This window comes from Centrocercus urophasianus, unplaced genomic scaffold, assembly GCF_019232065.1.
Source record: "Centrocercus urophasianus isolate 14NV4802_14NV808 unplaced genomic scaffold, USGS_Curo_1.0 seq_28, whole genome shotgun sequence".
Classification (NCBI taxonomy): Eukaryota; Metazoa; Chordata; class Aves; order Galliformes; family Phasianidae; genus Centrocercus; species Centrocercus urophasianus.
In genome coordinates, this window is record NW_024884844.1 from 9,313,525 (window position 1) to 9,334,516 (window position 20,992).

The 20,992-nt window shown below is 42.8% G+C and overlaps 1 protein-coding gene across 1 annotated transcript in view; it reads right to left on the reverse strand.

Annotated features, from left to right (window-relative positions):
- The window catches only part of NXPH2 (neurexophilin 2), a 31,187-nt gene extending 11,176 nt beyond the window's left edge, over positions 1 to 20,011 (reverse strand). Inside the window, exon 1 of the mRNA XM_042827308.1 lies at positions 19,938 to 20,011. Coding sequence (XP_042683242.1) covers positions 19,938 to 19,991 — 54 coding nt within the window. The 5' untranslated portion in view covers positions 19,992 to 20,011. The remainder of the gene's footprint in view (positions 1 to 19,937) is intronic.
- Positions 20,012 to 20,992: the final 981 nt, after the last annotated feature.

Genomic DNA, 20,992 nt, shown 5'->3' on the forward strand with positions numbered 1-20,992 from the left:
CTGTTGAAAAATCAGTAACACTATCACTATCAATTTCAAGACAAAGCGCAGCTGACAGATGTTTGAAGTGATAAATCAGGCTGCGCAAGGATTAAAATAACAAGCCCCAAATGGCCTTTAAAAGACAAAGGTGCTGCAGCAAACTATTTTCAGCCACTCTGGATACAGTCAAAAGTTAGATCGCTGATACAATTATCTCGCAAAACAGTAATGGCCAAAGTAATACGTTATGAAAAGCCTAACAATGGCAATACTGGAGCCAAGTTTTTGAAAAGAACAGGTTTTATATTCATTTGTGCTTTTAATGGCAGGGCTGAGAACGCTGTGCTGCCATGAATATTACTTCTGGGAATGAGTTATGAAAAGCATGTGCTGGGCTGAAGCATAAAATGTAACTGAATTGCATTCTTGTACATTTTAATTAATCCTATTTTAAAGCAAGAAGTTACATTTTAATGGGCAATGAACACTGTTATTTAAATAAGGCATACGATTTTTCCGTTGCTTCGCTGCAGGCTGGATTTCCTAACAAGCTGTCACTGAAGTGATGGAGATAATAAAGAGTCCATCACAGAATGGCTTGGGTTGGAAGGGACCCTAGAGATCATCCAGTTCCACCCCTGTCATGGGCTGATTTTTCCTCCCTCAGCAGCTCAGCAGCTCAGGCTGCCTAGGGCCCATCCAACCTGGCTTCAAGAGACTTCAGGGATGGGGAACACAGCTCTGGGTAGCAGAGCAGGGCCTCACTGCCCTCTGAGTAAGGAATTTTCCTAACATCTCATCTAAATCTCCTGTTTTTAGTTTAAAGCCGTTTCCCCCCCTTCCTATCGCTATCAGACCACATACTAAGTTGGTCTCTTATAAGCTCCATCAAGGTACTGTGTGCTTGCTAACTCTGCTGCTTTCCATGGGAGACAACCATAGTGAGGGGAGAGCTCCAAAAATCAAAGTTTCTGAACTTGATTTCAGCATTCACTGTTGTGTGGCATTCATAGTTGTTGTGTGGCTCTTATCAGAGGGTGCTTACCTCTCAGACACGTTAGGGAAGAAATGTCCTGTTGAAGATTGCAAACCAGGTGCTCTCCTGGCTCTGGCTTTCCACAGCAGGATGGGGCTGCCTGGATGCCAGGAGGCTCTAAGCCATGCTGGGTAGCAGATCCACTGCTGTCTTCAGGCTGTAGAGGCCTCTGGTTTGAGCTCCTGGCTGTGGGCATAGCCCCGACGTGTGAGAGACCATGGGGGTTCTGCAAATTAAATTAAAATCTTTTCCCTTTTGAAACCACTTAGCATGAGGTAGAGCACGAGGGCACTTCCAGATGTTTTATTGCTGCCTACACACAGGCAAGCATGCTGCTTTCCTAAATGAATTACTCTCCTAAAGATGAGAAAATCGTGGACTGACGCTGCCTCTTTATTAAGTCTGAAGGTGAAATAATATTGCCCATTGGCAGTCAGCAGTCAGCCCTGCCTGCAGCCACTGTGCTCCACACAGTGGGATAGAAATACCAACTTGCATTATGAGGTCCTGTTTAAAGCCAATGTTAACCCCTTTTAATTTAGTCAGCCATCTTTTGTGTCCCTAAGAAAAGGAAATACAGAATTCCTTTCAGTCTGAAATTGTTTGTGCTTTGAAGACTTGGGGAACAGTTAGGGATTAGTTGGTCAAATCCTTTCTAAATGAAAACCTTCCTAAAACAGATGTTTTCCATGAGCTTTTTTCTTTAGCTATTGATTGATCTAACAACTCAACTTTCTGGATTAATTTTGAAAACAAAGAATTGCCCCCGTTTGAGATCACTGCAAGTGCACGAAAAGTTAATTGCAAAAGGAAGTGGATGTTTTGAGACACTTAAAAAATGGCGTGGCCCAAATGTGAAAGCCAGGTTGCCATGTGATTTATTTTTTTTTTTTTAATGGGGTTTAACTAGAAGTGGTTTTGTCATCTGCCCTGTGCCTGGAAGTAACCAATTCATGCTCCCAAAACAGAGAACAGCTGAGGTTGATACCCAGTCTGAATGGAAGAATGCCTTGGTATGTGTGTGGCTCATCGCTGCTGAGTGATTTACAGAGGGGCTGAATGTCTAGGATCTTTATGCATGCACTGTCAGAACACAAAAAGGATCTAAAAAAAAGGACAGCTTATATCAGATGTTATGTTCTACTACAACAGGCGCTAATACAAACTGCTGCATTTGCATATAAAAATGTAAGTTCAAGCCTATTTACTCCATGTGTATCTATCTGTTTCAAACAGGAAGGGAATACATTAGTGAATCTTTACAGCTTTCAGTCTTTCTTTTACTGTAAATTACTGTGCATGTAACCCCAAACATTAATTTGGCCTCATCACAGGATGCAATTAGTATTGCAATTGTATTTCAATTAGCATAGGCAGGACAACATTTCCAGGTTGAATAAAAGAACAATGCTGGCAGGGTGCTTGCAGTTGGTGAAGCAAGTAGAAAAGGCAGATAAAACCCCCACTGGCAGAGTAGGGCTGGGGGAGATGGGATTCTAGCACAGTGTTTTCAAGGCACGTGCATCTAAAATGTATGGACTAGAAATTGCAGAATCCTAGAAACAAGTCAGCAGGAAGCATTCTCTTCATATGCATACTAAGGGTGTTTTGAAGAAAGGCTATAAAAACGCATAACCTTAAAAAGTTTTCCCTGTTTTACCATGAATAATGCAAATAAGAATGCATATTTCAGTGGATATCTGTGTTCTAAAAATCAATGTTTCTATATAGGCTGCTTCCCAAACCTTTGACTGCAGAACCTCAGCAGGCCTGAATACGAATTCAGTTTGGATACACATTCAGTGAGCAATCTGGCTCTGTTGACTTTGGTTACTTCACTCAGCAGCATTTTTTTTTTCCTTCTCCAAAAAGTTTAGATGATGTCTGCGTTATCCATGATTCTGATTAAAATTCTTGCCATTCTCTTCACTGATCCTGGTCTTGACCATCATAGTAACCAAGTGCCTCTTCTGTAAATCAGTGTTTAAATTTCCTTGGGGATTTTTCTTTTCCAGTTAATCGTAGTCTTGATCTCTTGGACAGATAATGAATTTGCTTCCAATTTGCTTTCCAGAATCCGTAACTACAAACAAGCCTTACAGGTCACTGCTTAGTTCAATTCCTGCATGAAAGGGTTTAATATGAAATAAAGCCTTTCTCATTATATTCTGAATCCGTATGCAAAGCCTTACCAAAATTTATGAATGGGTTTGGGACTGAGATTATTCATGCTCCTTGTTAATGCTCGAAAACTGAACAAACCAGAGCTGGGAAGGACAGCTTCTTAGGGAGGATATGAGATGAGATCTGATGAGCATGAGGTACATCTGATGATGTGTAAGTAGTACAGAGGCACGTGTTACTACTTGTTTTTAATGCATCTTTTCATACAGATTATGGAGATGAAAGAAGGAAAGAAACCTAACTGTAACTGCTGCCTAGACCAAAGATGGTAATAAACATAAGACAGCCAAAAAAGCAACTCTTGTAAATATTTTAAATAGCTTCTACTGCATACAAAAGGTGGTTGGTTCTACAGGGACGGCGAGTAATCCCCTGTATTAAAATTGAATGTGCTGCCTTAGTTGATCAATTACAAAGATTTTTTTGAAGTCTATAAATATGTATGTGCATGTCTGAACCAGTAATAAAAACGTGACTTTACAAATCTTCGAGTCTCCGTGCTCAGGTCAGTAAACTGTGCTACATCAAATAATGTTATAAGTCTTGATCTCTGTGAAGTGCTGGCTGGCAGTAATGAACCCTTTCAGGAATGGCTGCTTTGTCCTGTCTGCCTGCAGAGGGAAGGACAAAAGGGGTTTGGGATCAGGAATTTGTAAATAAATCTGTTTTCCACATTCTTCTTGGTTGAGGTGGAGGCAGACAACCTCCCCGCTCCCATCTGAGGCATAGCAGCTCCTTGCTGCCTGCATGTCCCACAGCAAGGAGAGCAGGACTGTCGGTTTGCAGCGATACCCAGGTTGCTGTCACTTGCTTTCAGAGAACAAGTGCTCAAGTGCACTTTCACTACATTGAGAATGTATATTTCCAAATAATGCTCTAGAAAGGAAAATCTTGGCAGATGGCCTTCCACTCAGCAAAGGGCAATACTCATAAGTGCAGATAAGGTGTTTGTGGCTTGTGTTTGACTGCTTACAACCTTGGCTGAATTTCAGCCAAAATTCTGATATCAGAAAATGGATCGAAATATCTGAACAATTTGGATGTGCACTTTGTTGCTGACCAATGCTTGGAAGGGGATGTTTTTTCCCTGAGGTGCCAATAGCATGCTTCAATTTGTTGCTTTATCTCCCCTCGTCCTTGTGCCCACTGCATGTGGCAAGTAGTGGGCCTCCCACCCAGTCGGGGTGGGAGGCAGGAGGAGAGCTCACTGGTTCTCTGTAGATAGGACTGCAGCTTTCCTGGCTGTTCCCAAAAGGGTTCATCACTGCCAGCTGATACTTCACCGAGACCAGGACTTGTAACGTTATTTGATGTAGCAGTTTATTGACCTGAGCTGGGAGACTTGTAAAGTCACGTTTTTAATACTGTGTCACAGAGATTCCCTCACTGCACATTGCCAGGGAAAGGGTGTTCAGCCATATATACACAACACAGAGAAAGCGGGTCATTTCGGAGAATGTAGGTCCTAAAAAGTCAAAGTTTGAAGTTCTACACTTAGAAATGTGTTTGTTTTCTTGTATGTTAAAGCCCAAATCCAACTGTACTGTACCTGGGTCACATCTGCAGTAAAGATCTTGCATTCTGCGAGGCTGCTTGAGGAAAATGTTCCCTCCAAGAAGCCGAGGCTGATACAGCCAGTGACAGTTGTTGAGGAGCATTTCAAAAGCATGCTGGGTACAGATTTGACTTCTCATGTCTTGTAGCTGCAGGACTCACGCAAATAACTGACACACGTGGTCATTTCAAGAGCAAATTATAACACCAGGTAGTACTGAGATATTCTGTTGCAGAAGGCCAAGAATGCCCTTGGTTTTAATTATTTATATTCATATTATTTACATTATATGATAAATGACCGAACAAGAAATATGTGCATTTCTTGCTACACACATGGCTTCGACTGAGCAGCTCTTATTTTTTGCTGTATGGCTGATATTGTAATTAAACCTTGGTCTACGCTTTGGGAATTTCTAAAAAGTCTTCTGAGCTGTGCTGCACAAAGTACTTCTTACAGAATCATCCCTTTTCTCGTTTCCTTCATGTTTACATTATTCATATAGCAGACAGAGGGAATCAAATTGCGCAGCCTACAAAAAGAGTGGAAAACAGAGCCTTGCTTGCTCCCAGTAGTAAAGAAATGTAGCGTTAAGACTTGAAACTCATTTCCAATTTTCTGTGTTTGTAGCACATTCTCTAAACAGTGCATTATCTCACGCACCAGATGTGCAGCAGTATCTAGGTACAACAGGGTGCGATAAGTATGGAATTTCAGCCTTATTTCTTCTTTTATGCTTCAAGTCAAATCCTTACTCTGATTTTATTTTAGGTTTCTGTCTTGTTTTGGTGTGGTTTTTTTTTTTGGGGGGGGGGGGGGGGGGGTGGGAGAGTGATGGGGAATTTGGCATTCAACTACAGAAATGGAAAAAGAATAATCATCTGGGACTAAGAGTGTCTTGAGTTAAAAACACGAGAGAAATCCACATGCAAACCTCTAATTTTATTTAAATTGGTGTAAAACTAGAGGACAGAAACAACTTACGCTGATGTGATTAACTCCACGTAAGGGGAATTTGGCCCCAAGGTAGCAGTCTCTTGGCTGACATGACGAACTGCTTTTGGAACTAAAATAAAGCAGAGGATCCCGAAAGTTACTTGAATTGCTGTCAAATGATACTCTGAAAATACTATTTGGCTATTAAGCAATTTGAACATAACTCACTTATTTTTGTGGTACTTAGAGGTGCATTGATAACAAAAACAATTACTGCTCTCTCACAGCTGAGCAGTTGCTCACAAAGCAATCAGACAGTGCTGTGAGAGCATGTTTCTCATGTGTAAGTAGTCACCCTGGCAAGTGAGGAAATAAAACTTAGCACCAGGCTGAATGTGAAAACTCAGATGCTGCATGCTAATTTTCTGGTATGTTAATAGCGTTTGGGAGTTGGAAAGTGGGAGTTTCAGCTCAAGGGAAAAGAGAGACCCACAGTGGGGGAAAACCTGCTTTATTCTTCAAGGTGCATTTTGTCCTGCTGTTTCTCAAGGAAAGTTCCTTTATCTGCACGAAGTCATCGAGTGCTTTTTGAGTTCAAAGGAAACTTCTTGCTGGTTTCTGTGGGCTTTGACTGGGGCTGAGAGTCTGAACATCAGTGTGGTGCTGAGCAGCCCCGTAAAATGCGGAGGAGGCTTCTTTGAGTGTTGAAAAGGTTCAGTTCCTTGCAGGATCAAATGGCTGCACACCTTTAAAGAAGCTGAGCGTGCTAACCAGCACTTCTAGTCATCCACAGATGAATGAGCTAATTTTTTTTTTTTTTTTTTGCCCTCGTATACTGTGTAGTCCAATTAAGTTGCTAAGCCAATCACATTGAAATGAATCAACCATATTGTTACATAATTCTTTTTAATAAACAGAGATATCATTATATGAAGTAGGTTCTGAGGGTGCCAGATGCTCCTGAACAGGGAGTCTAATTTATATCATTGATTTCAAGAAGCAGCCCATTCATGTGTGATAGCTGTTATCTCAGTTTAAAGTATCTCATACATAAATGAGAACACAGATGAGCTAAATACGGACCTTATTTAATTCCCCATCACACAGAACTGATGTCCAAAACACCAAATAAATGGCTTTGCTGAGATTGCTCTTTTTAAGGCAATTAAAAGGATTGCAACAGAAAAGAAAGGCGAAAATTACCCTCTCAGAATTTTTTGCACCCAATGTTTAGAACAAATACTCGACCTTCAGAGAGAATTGTTTTGCTAAAGAAAAGATATGCTGGAAGGTTACCTCTGCAATAGGAAGGGGATGAGCTGGGTTCACTGCCTTGCTCCCAGCCTGCAGTGCTCCCAGAGCTGAGCACTCCGGGGATGAGCAAGGCTGCACTGGGCTTAGTGGCAGAGCAGGAAAGCAGAACAAGATGATGCGCTTTAGTTTTGATTAAGGCTTCAAGGATACTATTAGAGGAGATGGGGAGTGGAGATGATCCCTTCAAATACTGTCAATGACGTAGGTTCCCTTTAGCCAGGAATAACCTTCACCTCTCAAAGATGAACGCCAGCAGAACAGCATTTGGAGGAAAGAATTGGTGCTTTTTGCTGCTCCTAGGCCTACCATCAAAGCTTGTTCCCCTTTATTTTGGACCTCAACAAAACAGCCCTAGCTGTATATGTTTACTTGAGCAGGGATGATTGAGAGCTACCTCTGCAGAAAAAAAGCTGAAGGAAAAACCCCTGTGGTTTCCATTTGGACATTGGAGGGTTGATGTGTTTTGCTGTCACGTTCTATTTTTAAATGCATGACACTGCACAGGTGTTCAGATTCCAAATCCTTCGCTAAATCTGTCATCTCTCAGCAGCCTGTCACTACATCAGCTAACAAACTAAGGGAAGAATGAAGTTCCCGTATGGTAGAAAACTTCACAGTGGTTAACTATAATTCCTTTCCATCATTGTCACTATGCTTGATCAATTTTCAGGTGTTATAATTGCTTTGAGGTTGATTTATCTATCTAGAATGGCTCAACTTAATAATTTATCTAAAAGCCCTTAATATGTAGGACACTAACATGATTAAAAATGCAAATCATTTTTGCAGGAGCAAAAGTTGTTAGTCTGACTCAAAGCATCAGCTGGCAGTTTTACCTCTGAGCCTGCTATCCGTAAAACACCAGCTGATTTCAGAAAGATTTATTGAGAACCACAAATCACCTTTCTGTGTCTGCCTTAAGCAGATATTATATCTATACCTGTGGGTATAGTTACATGTAATACAGCTAAGAATGCAATAATCAGTGCTTTAGGCAAGCTGGTCATAAGTTTCCACTCCAAAAGGTGTCTGACACACGCTAACATTGTTCCTTTTTTTGTTGTTGAATCTTTGCTGATGAGGACTTTAGGGAGAGATGTCCCTGTTGAACTATACAGGAACAGAGAGGAAAAAAAGGGAGGACTGAAGCAGTTCTTACAGGACTGGTGCTCCAGAGTCACAAGAGTGCTGTTTCTCCCTGGAACATCCTCCTCCTGAAGTAGCATATTTGCTGCTCAGAAGCATGTCTGCTTCTAACTGCATGCCTATCTGCTGCAGCAACATTGGAAGACTGAATTCAAGTCTCAAAAGTCTTAGGTCTCCCTAGAGAAACTTGCAGCGCTATCATCGTGTCCTTCTAGCTCAAGTGGAGAAAACAAAGATGAGCAGCAACTATTTCTTCACAGCAGATTCTTTAAATTTTGGCTCAATGATCATTTAGTATCCACCACTAAGCAAGAACAGCGGTGCAAGTTTCGGTGATACATTGAATATAGAGTGATATAGTGTAAGCAGCGCAGTAGATTAATTTGATTCTTGTACATTTAAGTGCAAGTAATTTAAGTCCCCTGAAACGTTGATTCCATTCCCTACATAATCATTACTATCAGAAGAAAACAGAGACAGGGACCCCCTCAGCAATCTCAGCACATGCACAGTCTGTGGGGTTGGATGGGTGAGCTCATGCTGAGCAAGCTGGCTGATGTTCTTACAAGACTTTCTCTATCAAGTTTGAAAGGTTTTGGAGACTGAGAGAGGTCCCCTGATGCAGAGAAAAGCAAATGTAGTTACTGCTTTCAAAGAGGGCTAAGGGCAATATAGGGGATTACCAGCTGCTAAGACTCCATTCAGTCCCTGGAGAAATCAGGGAGCAAATCCTCTCTAAAGTCATATCTGGGTACATGAAGGGGAAGATGATGACTGGGAATAGCCAGTTAGATTTACCATGGATTTACTAAATTTGCCATGCTTGACTAAACTGACTGTCAAACATTTATCAGAAGATTTGATCTGAGGGTGCAGGGGGAATCGAGGAACGCCCTCTACTTTGAGTAGCAAGGGATGTCACAGCCTAGGTAAGTAGGCTGCCCCTAGGATGAGAGAATGTCTGTATTTGGGCTCAGAAGTAGTGACTAGTGGGTCTCACTTGTACTGGAGGTCAGTAACAAAATGGAGTCCCAGTCTTCTGTAAGACTGAATACAGTATTCACAGAGGGATTCTCTAGGTTTCAGCTTTCCTGTTATTGTTACTGAAAAGTTTTGAGATAGTTTTTCATAAAGCATGATACAAACAAACAAAAAAAAAAAAGCAAAAAAAAAAAGTCAGAATCACTGAATAAGATAAACAGTGTTTTTTGCTTCAAATTTCTTTATAAAGTTAATCTCAAACTACACTGATTGTCGCTGTCAAAATTGAAGAATTTGAAGGAGGGATGTGTTGAAATTCTATAGTCATGAAAATTTAAGCCTGACAGGCACTGATGGATGCTCTTCACATTCATAGAGTCTGCATCCAGTGATGCAATAAAACTGGAAGGGTGGGCTTCCTTCAGCAGGTTAAGTAAGCATGGCCAGCAGAAGAGGTGCTGTCACCTCATCCTCCCACTCAGACTTCACTAGAGAAATGCCTGTGCCAGAGTGCTGGATATGGCCCATTAGAAAAACACATTTTTCTAGCAGCTTTATTTTCTAAACATGGTGACTCACAGTTGATTTTGTCATTTATAGGCTTAGTACGGCAGAATATAAATGAATTTACACATCCTTTGAAACAAATAACAATGTGGACTATGTGGTAGACTTCAAGGGTAGTTTTCATCTGCTAACTTCCAAGGACATTGCCTTGGACAAAGACCCTTGTGCACATGCACACACATACACACATTTTGTGTTGTAGGATGAGATGTTTGTCCTTGCTCAGTAATAAAACTAGACACAGATTGTTTCATATTTAAGTTGTCTGGAAGGAAGTGTGGATCTTGAATATATGGCTAAGGCCAGTGCTCAAAAGCATTTTGAAGAAAACAAAGGTTTTAGGCTTTTCCATTTTTGGGAGGGGGGGGGCTGATGGACTTCATAATCTCCCAGTGCAGACATGACTAACGCCACATGAGAGAAGAATTTATCTTAAAAGCTAACTTTTGAGAACTGCATTTATATTTCACAAGGCTGAAAAAGGATTCATTGTGATCTACTGTCTTCATCTATCATCCTACACAGCAATGCAGCATTGCAGACCCCATCCCTTCCAGCACTGTGATGTGCTGCAGAGAGGATACAACCAATTGGTCCTTAGATTGGGATTACAATCAGATTGGAAGAATAGAGACGTGTGTGTGCTTCACTGACTCGCATCAATCAGCTGCACTACTTAATACTGCTGTAATACATATTTATAATGGTGTAATTTATAAAAAGAACAAAATTTAGGAAAAGCTGTAATGCATTAACTATGAAGTCTTTGCTGAGAGGAAAGAGGCTTTTAAAATACTAAAATACTCACATTGCAGACACTGCTTAAAATTGACAAAGCTCAGCCTAGGAAGGTTATTCTGTGTCTTATCCTCCAGGGTCAATAATTCTATACTTGGAGCCTTCTCCGAACTGATTTGTGTTTCCATACAGTCTATATTTCAGATAGGCATGCACCTTGATGTTCTAACAAAATTGATGAATTTCTCCCACACGTTTATTGTTATTTCTGACTACAGCAAGAAAAAAATAGCACCTTGTCTAGCTCCTAATAGAAAGTTTATCTATTAAAGATGATCACTTGTATGAGAAACAGATTGTGGTGCCAGGTAAGAGGGCTATTTGACAGATACATTTCTTTCAGGAATAGGAAATCTGAAGCATTATCAGGTGTATATCAACAAAACACCTGATGAATTTTTACAGCATCTTTCAGCAGAAGCTGTTTTTACATATTGACAGCTATGAGAATTGGTGCTCGTTGCAAAGAAATGTGTCCCTTAGGAGCTTGTGGCATATTTCTTTAACCAGAAATTAAGAGACTGAGCAAAATATTTAGGTATGCAATCTGTTGATGTGTAATTCCTGCTGTTACTTTTCAGCCACCACCTTATCTTCTCTGAGCACTGATGTGCGTTCAATCTTTTCCATGAAGCAGAAGGCACTCCTGAAGAGCTTGCAATGGAAGTAATGTTAGGGAGATTGGTAATGGTATCCTGGCTGAAAACGAGAACATTCTCTCTGAGCTCTAAGCTGATCAAAGTGACTGTACTCCTCCTACCTTTTGCTATTGTGCTGTTCACTTGCACACAGCGCTGTCACGTTGCTCACATCTTCAGAACAGACACACAGTGTACAGTGCCCTGCTCTTACAGGCTCACTGCTGATGTCCGCAGTAACACTGCCTAGACACAGTGTCCTGAGATGGATGAGAATATGGGGTAATGAAAGCATCACTGTTTGAAATAGGAAAAAAAGAATTCTATCAATATATCAGGAAAGAAGACAGTGGGATAAAAGTACGAGTTATTTAATTTTACCATTTTCAGACCTTTTTTCATTCAAAAGAAAAGTTAGTAAAGAGAATTCAGAATATGTCTTCTTCTTGAATCTATCAGCCCATTTTTGTAGTTTACAGAATTGCCAGATTCTCTAACCACCCCTCACGCTCAGATGGCACATTTTAACACCAGCAAGCTGTGTTAACATAGAGTAGATCAGCACCACAGATATCTGCACATTAAGATGCTCTATGAAAGCCACCAGGGACGAAGGAAGGGAAAAAAAAGACACAATTCACTTCAAACCCACATGATTGGTAAACAAAAGATCAATAGGTAAGTAAAAGTTGGTGTGACTCACAATGCTACCACTATAGTTCTTTGAGGAAAAGATCCCTAGGAACAGGCAAATAATGCAGCCTAAAGCAAAATACATCAGTAGTGATAGAAAAGAGCTAAGCAGAACAGGCAGGAATTAAGATAACTTTGTGCAGAATGTTAGGAAAAACTTACTAAAAAATACAGTGCCGTCAGTTGTGAAGCTTCCTAGGGGCTGTCACAAGATCTTTTCAAACAAACGGAGGTAGAATATTGGGAGATGGACCACAGCAGCAATCCTGCATTGCAGGAAGATACAGGGTACCTTTTCCTGGCATCTGTCTGTCTTTTAAAGTAAAGGAGAAAAGATAAGGGAGAGCTTGAGGCAGCAAAAAAGTTTTTCGGAGGTCCATAATGGATGCTTAGGTCCTAAACCTGTCATTTTTAAAATCACCCTGTAAGAACAATGGCTCCTTATGTTTTAAGGACGAGAATTCTCTTCAGGTTATTTTGGAGCATGCCTCTCTGAGCAGCCCCCAGTCCACATACTGGCTCTGACCAGGCTTTTTTTCCATCAAGGATCCAGTCCATGCTGTGGTTTTCACACACCTTAGACTAAGGTCAAAGAAGAGGAAAAAACTCTTACAATGACTCTGCTACCGTGTCCTGGCACCACTGGTCCTTACCTGCTGCCGTGTGTTAAGCTGAACAGCTTAGTGTAACAAGGCTGCTGGACTAGAGTGAAATTAAATATTCCTTGAAGCTAAAGGAGGGCTTCTAAGTTTCTAAAAGGCACGCTCCCTTCTTGGGGTGTCTCGTCAGGTATTACGTTTCCTTTTGTGCACCCATCTCAGGCACCATATGCAAACTGCAGGTGTTTAATTCAAAGCTGAGATGTAGACAATCTCTATGTGCTATCTTTACGTTACCTGGAATTTTCCAGAAATGTAGAAAAATGCCCGATCACTTAGTTATTCTCAAACTGAGAAAGTGAGCAAAAAAATCCTTTATTTGTCTAGGTTTTCTTGCCCCACTAAAATCGATTACTTCTTTTTCAGCTGAGTATTTTGAAGAGGAACCTGAACCAGATGAATTATGCAGCAGTCCACGTTTTCATCAAAGCTGAGGAAAGATTAAAATGTCTTGTAGCCTCTAAAATAACAACCAAAACTCTGAAGTGCAGCTAACCCACGAAGTCCAAAGCAGGTTTGCTCTGGCTTTTAGGCTCATTTCTCTTTTGAGTGTTATTTTAGGCCATTTCCTATGGAAATCAAACTTTCTATGATGCTGTTGCCTGTCAGCTATATGTCAGTCTCTCTCTAATAACTGTTCATCCATTCTGTGCACTTCAGCTGGATCCAAAAGACTTGTTGACCTCCACGATAATTAGATTTCTATTTAATAGCTGTAGTGGGTAAGACAAATCTGGACATAGTGCACATTCTTTGTAGAAAAGACTTATTAACACCTGCTCACAGACCAGTTTATGTCAACACTAACATCCTTCAGGGCATTTACGGAGTATCAGTGGTATAGGACAAGCCTATAGGTTTGCATTTTCAGGACTACAGTTTTACTGTAGTCTAAAAAGTACAAAGCTAAATTTCCTTTACAATTTGTCAGCTAATTGTTGGTTGGAACTGGACAACACACTGCAATCCATCAAAACCAAAGATACAAAAAACTATTGCAGAGATTTTGCCACATCAATCTTGTTATTCCAGCAGAAAAAGAATTTACTGTTCCTTGAAAGAATATTGTACACATCACCAGAAGGCAGATTCCTGCAGAATGGTATTCTTGGACACCATACATACAAACAAAGACAATCAGGGATTCAAACTGATGAAGGCTTTGGATTGTTCTTCTACCAGAGAGTTTGACTGCTCTCAGCAAGGTGTGAACTAGTGACCCCTAGTAGATCCTGGAAACATGGCTGTAATTACTTAGTTTCCTGTTTTCTGTACAAATAAACTATGCTTTATTTAAAATAATAAAAATTAAGTGTGTCTGGGTAGTAGAAAGGAAGGCAGTGTTCCTACTCAGTCCTCCTGCTGTATTCTGGATGGGGTGGGCATCTCCAGGAGGAACTGAGAGCCCACTGGACTGTACAGTCTTGAAGGTATTTTCTAACCGAAATGATCCTATGATTTTAACATAGGAGACAGAAGTTTAAGTGTGATTCAAAACTAACTCAAAAATTAATGTTTCTAGGAATGGAAAACTATTTCCATGACTACTGTAAGCTATATAATGGTTCAGCAGCGAGGTCTTGCATGCAACTCCAGAGGTACCACAGCATCCATCTCAGCCCATCAAGTTTACCATCAGCCTTTTTCGTGCTTCGGTCATAATACTGAGAGTAGCCAGTGGCAAAAAATCCATCAATTTCTAAGAAAGCAACATGCAATTTAGTTAGTGATTGCTGTATATAACTGTTTCAATCATCTAAATTAAAGAGGACCAGCCTAACACACCAGATAACCCTTCAGTGGCTACAAAGGTAACATTATCTACTATGAATCTATCCACAAAGCTGATTAGCATTTTGTTAGCATAATGAGTGGAAAGCAACAGAGGCTTTAGCCATCTCCCTGAGACACTGTTTGCCTGAGAAACTGAAGAACTGGGTTTTGCTCCTCCCTTACTTCACATCGTATCCCTCCCCAGATGTTCCCATCTCTAGCCAATTGAGTCAGATTCAGCAGCTCTTTTCAGCTGCTATGCTACTTTCTCCTTTAAAAATAAACTGAAGGACAAAAAAAAACAAACAAAGAACAAGACAGCTTTCTCTTGCATGCGACACTAACTTCCTGATATATGAGAAAACATGTCTGCATGACCCAGAACCAGGAGTTATACACCTTTTTTCTCCTGTTTCTCTCTGTAGGATGCTTCCAACATATTGATACATACTGATCTGTTCTCTCAGCAAGATACAGTAGCAGTGGTTTCTGCCTTGTGTGGTTAAGTCTGGTAGTGGTGGAGCAACACAATCAGTAGTTACAGCTACAGCTGGAGGCCTAAAGGACGTCATTGGCCATAAGACTCTCTAAGCCTTATGGAGAACAGCAATGCTGTCTTCCCCAGCACGCACAATGAAAAACAGAAGCATTCAGTAGATGCTTGTAAGCAGAAAAGAAGCCAAGCAATCAGTTTTAGAGGAAAAAAGACACAGGTTTCCATATTTTTAGCATCCTGGGGTTGCTAAGCTTTGCAGTTCCCATTCTCTTCTCAAGAGATAAAAGCAGTGACAGCACCCACAGCTGCTCATGGAAACCAACAGGTCCTCACATGTATGCAATCAAAGACACAAACCAAGCCAGAGGGTTCAAACCTTCCTTCTCTGCTTGCTCCCCACTGAAGGGCCACTAGAAGCAACTCACATTTCCTCAGCTTCTCATGTGGAAGAACAGCAGCAGAACAGCAGCGTCACTGCTGTCACTGCAGAGCTTTGTGCCTATCCTTTGCCTCCTGCAGTAACTGCTCAGGTTGTCTTCCTCCCTCATATTCATCTCCACAGCTAAGTCCTGCTGCTTCTTTTCTCCAGGAAATCCTCCAAAACAGCCAGCTCTTTTGCCACCAAATCCATAAAAAGCCCTAAAATCTAGGCAGTAATAACACAAATACAGCAGTATTTCTAGGGAATGTTTTATTTTCTTAGATACAGGCTACAAAAAGATGAAATTAATGTTGAGTATGCACTGGTGATTCGTGGTTTTGGAAATACCTGGTCTTCACCAAAAAAAAAAAAAAAAAAAAAAAAAATCAAACAAACAAACAAACAAAAAAACAGGTATTGAAAAGAAATCCTCAAATGATTGCTACCAACTTAAGCTACAAAGACGCTACATCTGGAGAAGCATGATCAGAGCACTCTAAATAACCTTACTTCTGCATTATAATGAAATAAAAACCACCATTGGTCCCAATTCACTTGCTTTTAGAGACATTAGATCTTCAGTTTTATTTTTACTTCTCCCTCTTCTTACCTTTTCACTACCCTGCTCTTACTAACTTGTATTACTATCAGCCGTTCAGAAACAAAGAGAAAGCCCCCAAAATTACAGCTCTTAAAGCTCTTTAAAAATGACAACTTAGAGGTAAGTTATCCAAATTCTGTGTTTACAGTAAGCACTGCCATGCAAGAGAGCACTGTGACAGCACTGAAATCCCTACTACACAGACAAAACTTCCTTCTCTTAACTATGGACCCATCTTTACAGCTTTTTATTTCCTCTTTCAGTACTTACTTGTTCCCTTGCCCTTCCACTTTCTGAAGTATGAAGCACGATGCAACAGTGGATGAACTTGAAGAGTATCAGAGAAAACCTGTGTGAGAAATATGAAACTATGGAAAAGGGCTTCTAATAGGGTGAAATGTATCTTTCATGGATTTACTCAGCACAGGCGATGCTCTGCTGGAAACAGAACACAACATATTTCAGGTTTGAAGTAAAGGCTGTTTTGGTGAAAGGTCCAAAATGGTTGGAAATCAAGGTCAGGATGGATGCACAGCAGCCATGTAAATGGGAACTTTTCTTGTGGTCTAGTGAAAAATTCAAGGCCAACATTTTTGCTTTGTAACAGGGTATTATCAAAGCAGTGAGTTAAAAACAGGCAGGCAAAAGTCGGAACTAGAGACAGTAACAGAGCAAATGCATTGCCCTGTGAAGTACGCTCGCTTTCAGATAGTCACTTATCACAGCAGTTCTGTGATAGAGGCAACAGACCCTTCCGTTCTCCTTGCTGCATTCGGTTTCACACACGACTATCTGCCCTGAGCACCAGAACAGCTTGCTTGGTTTCTGCCAAAGCAGCAGCCCTTGCTTATGGAGCTCTATATTTGGTCGTAAGCCACTGAACATCAAACAGCACAGACCCTTTCCTTATCACAACTATTTCCCTGAAGTGCCCAAGAATGACCACATCTTGTTCAGCACTTCTCGAGCTATCTTCAGCTCCAAACTTAGATTCTTCCACTTCACCCCTTATATTACTTCTAGTGCTTTGTTACAGAACAGAAATGCACCAAATGAAACGTGGGGCCGAATGGATTTCTTGACAAATTTCTCACTGAAATCAAGAGGGCTGGAATTTCATCTGTACGCTTCAAGATGATAGGAAGGGAGTGTTCACATTTATGAAATGGGGGTTGGATATTTATGTGGTGGCTATTTCTGATTGTCACTGCAAGGGCATGTAATACACAGCCAGACTGCAAGGCAATGGGGGCAAAATTCAAGCAGCCAGGAGGAAGACACCTGTGTTCCTCACATCACAGATATATTTTAGGTGGACATGCACATTTATCTCAATTTCAAGCTATTTCTGATTATGAAACATTCTACAGCACAGTATGAATGTTGTACTTAAGCTGTTGAGAGCTTTTAACTGCTAAATATTCTGTAAAATGTTTGGCGTTATTGAGAAACAAAATGATTTTCATCATACGTAAAAATGTCATCCGTTTAAAAGTCCAAAACAAAGCGTCATTGAATTTCACGTAAATGTGATGCTGTACTTCATTCCAAGGTGGAGAAAAATCTTAAAATAATCTACTTTGTTGTTGTTGTTTTGTTACCTATGCAAGCACAGTGTCTGTAAAATAACCACCTTCCTAGGTTTATAACGTGGTGACAGTTTTGCCCACCAATAGACGGAAGAGGGTACTTGCTAGGACTGCTGACATACCTTCAGCTGTAGGTGCTGGAACACGCTGCCGGAGCCCTTTGTTAATTTGAGGCTGCAGGAATAAATAATTAGTGGGGGTGTCTGATTACCCCACAGCAGCACAGGTCCTGATGTGCCTGTCGCTGCACCTCGCCATGACGGCTATCTGGAGATGCAGCAGACTGGCTGTCGAACCTGCATGCAGCCTCTCTTGTGTCCACCCCCACAAACACCGCTCTCTCTTTCCTAAAGGGAGAAGTCTCGTACATCTTCAAGACCCCAAACGTGATATTTTAACTGTGAAAATTAATAAGGCAGGAAGAAAACACCGAACACTAACAGCCTATTCTTAACAAGAACTCTTCAAAATGAAAATTACTAATACCTCAGTCTTTTCAATCTCCAGTTTCTAAAGCTCCTTCATTTATACAGAGATAATTAATAGAGCATTGAGCAATTAGGGACAAATGAAAAGTTTGATGACAATTAATGGTAAAGTACCTGCTGGTGACAACACAAGATAACAATTTTTGATCTTCTTATCCATAATGCATACACTGGCTGAGCACTGCAAATTGCTGTTGTGCTCCATACAGCCAGCACAAGGTAAACCTGACTTAAACTGAATGCATTTGTACACTTGGCACCTCCAACTGACACAACAGCATGCATCCCCACTACTTAATGTACCCCAATATGCAGAGTATTTAAAAGAAATACACATACATGTGTTACATATGTGTTCATATGTATATTGGCACACCGCCTATTAGCTTAAAAGTAACCCAGGAAAGTGTTACAAAAATGTACCCATCCTCTGTTAAGAGTACCAGATGTCAGCTTTTGATTGAATGATATTGGTTATTGTGCGTATGCAGTCACCTAACTCTGTGTGTTCAGAATTGCAGGGAGATTATCTGCCATCACCTATAGCATGTCCTCAGATCTGAGCTGTGTTTAGAAAGTAGACATGTAGACAACACGCTTTTGTGCTTGAAAGCCAAGCAAGTGTGAAGTTTAATTAGAAAAAAAATAAAGTACTTCTAGATTCATACTTAGGGTATGGGCACCAAAATATTTTGCACTGTAGCATCTCTGTTTGCATTTAAAGAACACGATTGTGAATCAGTGAGCTTTTGATGGTAGCAGTTCTAGGTTACTGTAGTGCTGCTGTATTACAACATGGAAAGCCACGTTTGTTTTCTCCATAGGCTTTAATATGAGGCTTCTTGCATTGTGTTAATATTAAGCACATTCTTGGGTTAAAAGCCAGTGTCAGGGATGAGCATCACAAATGCCTGCCTGCTGCGAGGGCTGAACAGCCCCCTGGAGCCACCAGCACCCCGAGTGCAGTGCAGGGAACAAAGAACACAGCAAGACCCGTGTTCTGTGCATCACACTCACACCAGTGTTTGCCCTCAGTCTATAAGGAGCTGCAGCTTCAACCAGATGCTGATTTATAAGGAGCTGTAGCTTTAACCAGAGGTTGCCCAGATGTTCTGGTAACAGCGTGCTGGAATGTATTCACACCAATTCAAGAGATGACCATTAAAAAGCATACCTAAAACACCTCGCAAAGCAAAACGAGAATGACATTTTATATTCACAGCTAACCCACACGGGCAATAAAACTAACTGGCTCCGAAACTTCGCGGCTAAAGAAGGCAGGGAAGGAAGGCTCCTGTGAGCTCAGTGCCACATCCACCCGGAGCTGTGCCACGTCTTGTCGAGACAGCAACTTCTGCACCGCGCTCAGCCTTCACTTCCAGAGCGCCGCGACTTCGTAACGCCGTGCCACAACAACAACCTTTGTCGCTACGAGTTTTAATGAATCCCTTTGATAGGCGTTTAATAAACGTGTGGTGTGGGAGAGAGAGCCGTTATCGAGCCCCCCTCAGCCCGCCGTTCGCTGCTTCATCCCGCCGCGCAGGCACAGCGCGATGCCAAGCGGCTTAGGACCGGACAGCGGCTCTCCTAAAAAAGAACGCACTCGCTCACGCCCTGAGGTTGGAACCCGGCTCTCTAGGAGAGCGTTTAATCCCTTCAAGGTTTGTTACACACAGCCGCAAACTTTCAGATGAGGGGAAAAAGAGGCACAAGTTGTGCAGCGCGAGCCTGAGGTAATGACGGGCGCCTGAAATTATTAACTTCGGAACGACGTTGCACCTTTTGAAAATGAAGATCGCGAACTCTCGCAAATACGACACTGCTGTTCGTAACATGAGGCAGGAGAATTAACACAACGTTCCACCGCTTTCGCGGCTCCGAGCATTGCCTTCTCCCCCTTCTCGCTCCCAAAGCCGCCGCCGCCCGCCCCGCATCCCACACGACGCGATTTAGGCTAAAATTCACCGAGCCCCGCCTGCGCGCACCGACACACGGCCCCAGCTCCGGGCACCGCCGCGCCCACCCCGCCGGGCGATGCCGCCCGACCCTCAGAGTTGTTCTCGGGGCTCGGGGCACTTACGATCCGGAGGACGCCCTGGAGCAAGACGAGCGGCAGCAGCTGCAGGTGCACCATGCTGGCTGCCGTCTACGAGGCGAATCCCTTCGCGCCGGCCTCGCGCATCTCCGCTCCGGGGAGAGGGGGAGGAGGGGGAGGCAGGACGGAGCGCGGGGACGCGCTGTCCCCTCACAGGGCGCGGACGGGCGGCGGAGAGCCCCCAGCACTGCCCCGCCGCTCCGCGCCGCGCCGCTCGGCTCCGCGGGCGGCCATGGCGGGCGGGCGGACGAGGAGGGGGGGGACGGAGGAGGCGGGAAGGAGGCGGCCGCACCGCCGACTCCGAGCTGCGGGGACCCCTCAGAACCGGGGCGGGGTGGGACCGGGCTTTGAGGTGGACCTTCCTGGCAAGTTTAAAGCCGAGGCGCAGCGGCCGCCCCCTCCATCCCTCCGAGCTGCCGGGGCGGTCCGTGCCCCCCGCAGCCCGCTCTGACCTCGCACCCCGCGCTCGTTCTGAGAGGCGTGCTAAGCGTCCCGCCCCACTGCCTGGCGATTCTGTGCTTTCCTCGCGTGGGTCTGAACCCCCAGCCGCACTGGAGGTGGGAGGTTTCAGTTTTCAAACCCTGCCCGTTATTCACAGTTTAGTTTCCTAATTCTCGCGGCTCTGTCGCGTCTTGTCACCACACCCGTGTTTAGGTTACACTTTGACCAGCCCTGCGTCTTCAGCTTTTAAAACACCCGGCGGTGTTAAGAGCTTTGGAAGAGCCTGGGAGAAGCCGTGAGTTTAACGCGCGACAGCGGTGGTTCCTGGGGGTTGTGTCCCACTGGCTCCTTCCTTAGACCTGCTGCTGGATGTCTGACAGAACGTGTCATGGGATGTGAACGAGCCACAAATTGCATTAATATCATCACAGAATCATAGAATCATGAAGGTTGGAAAAGACCTCTCAGATCCCCAAGTCCAACCCCAGCCCGCCCCACCACGCACACTGAGCACAGCCCTCAGTGCCACATCTCCACAGCTCCTGAACCCCTACAGGGATGGTGACTCCACCACCTTCCTGGGCAGCCTCTGCCACTGC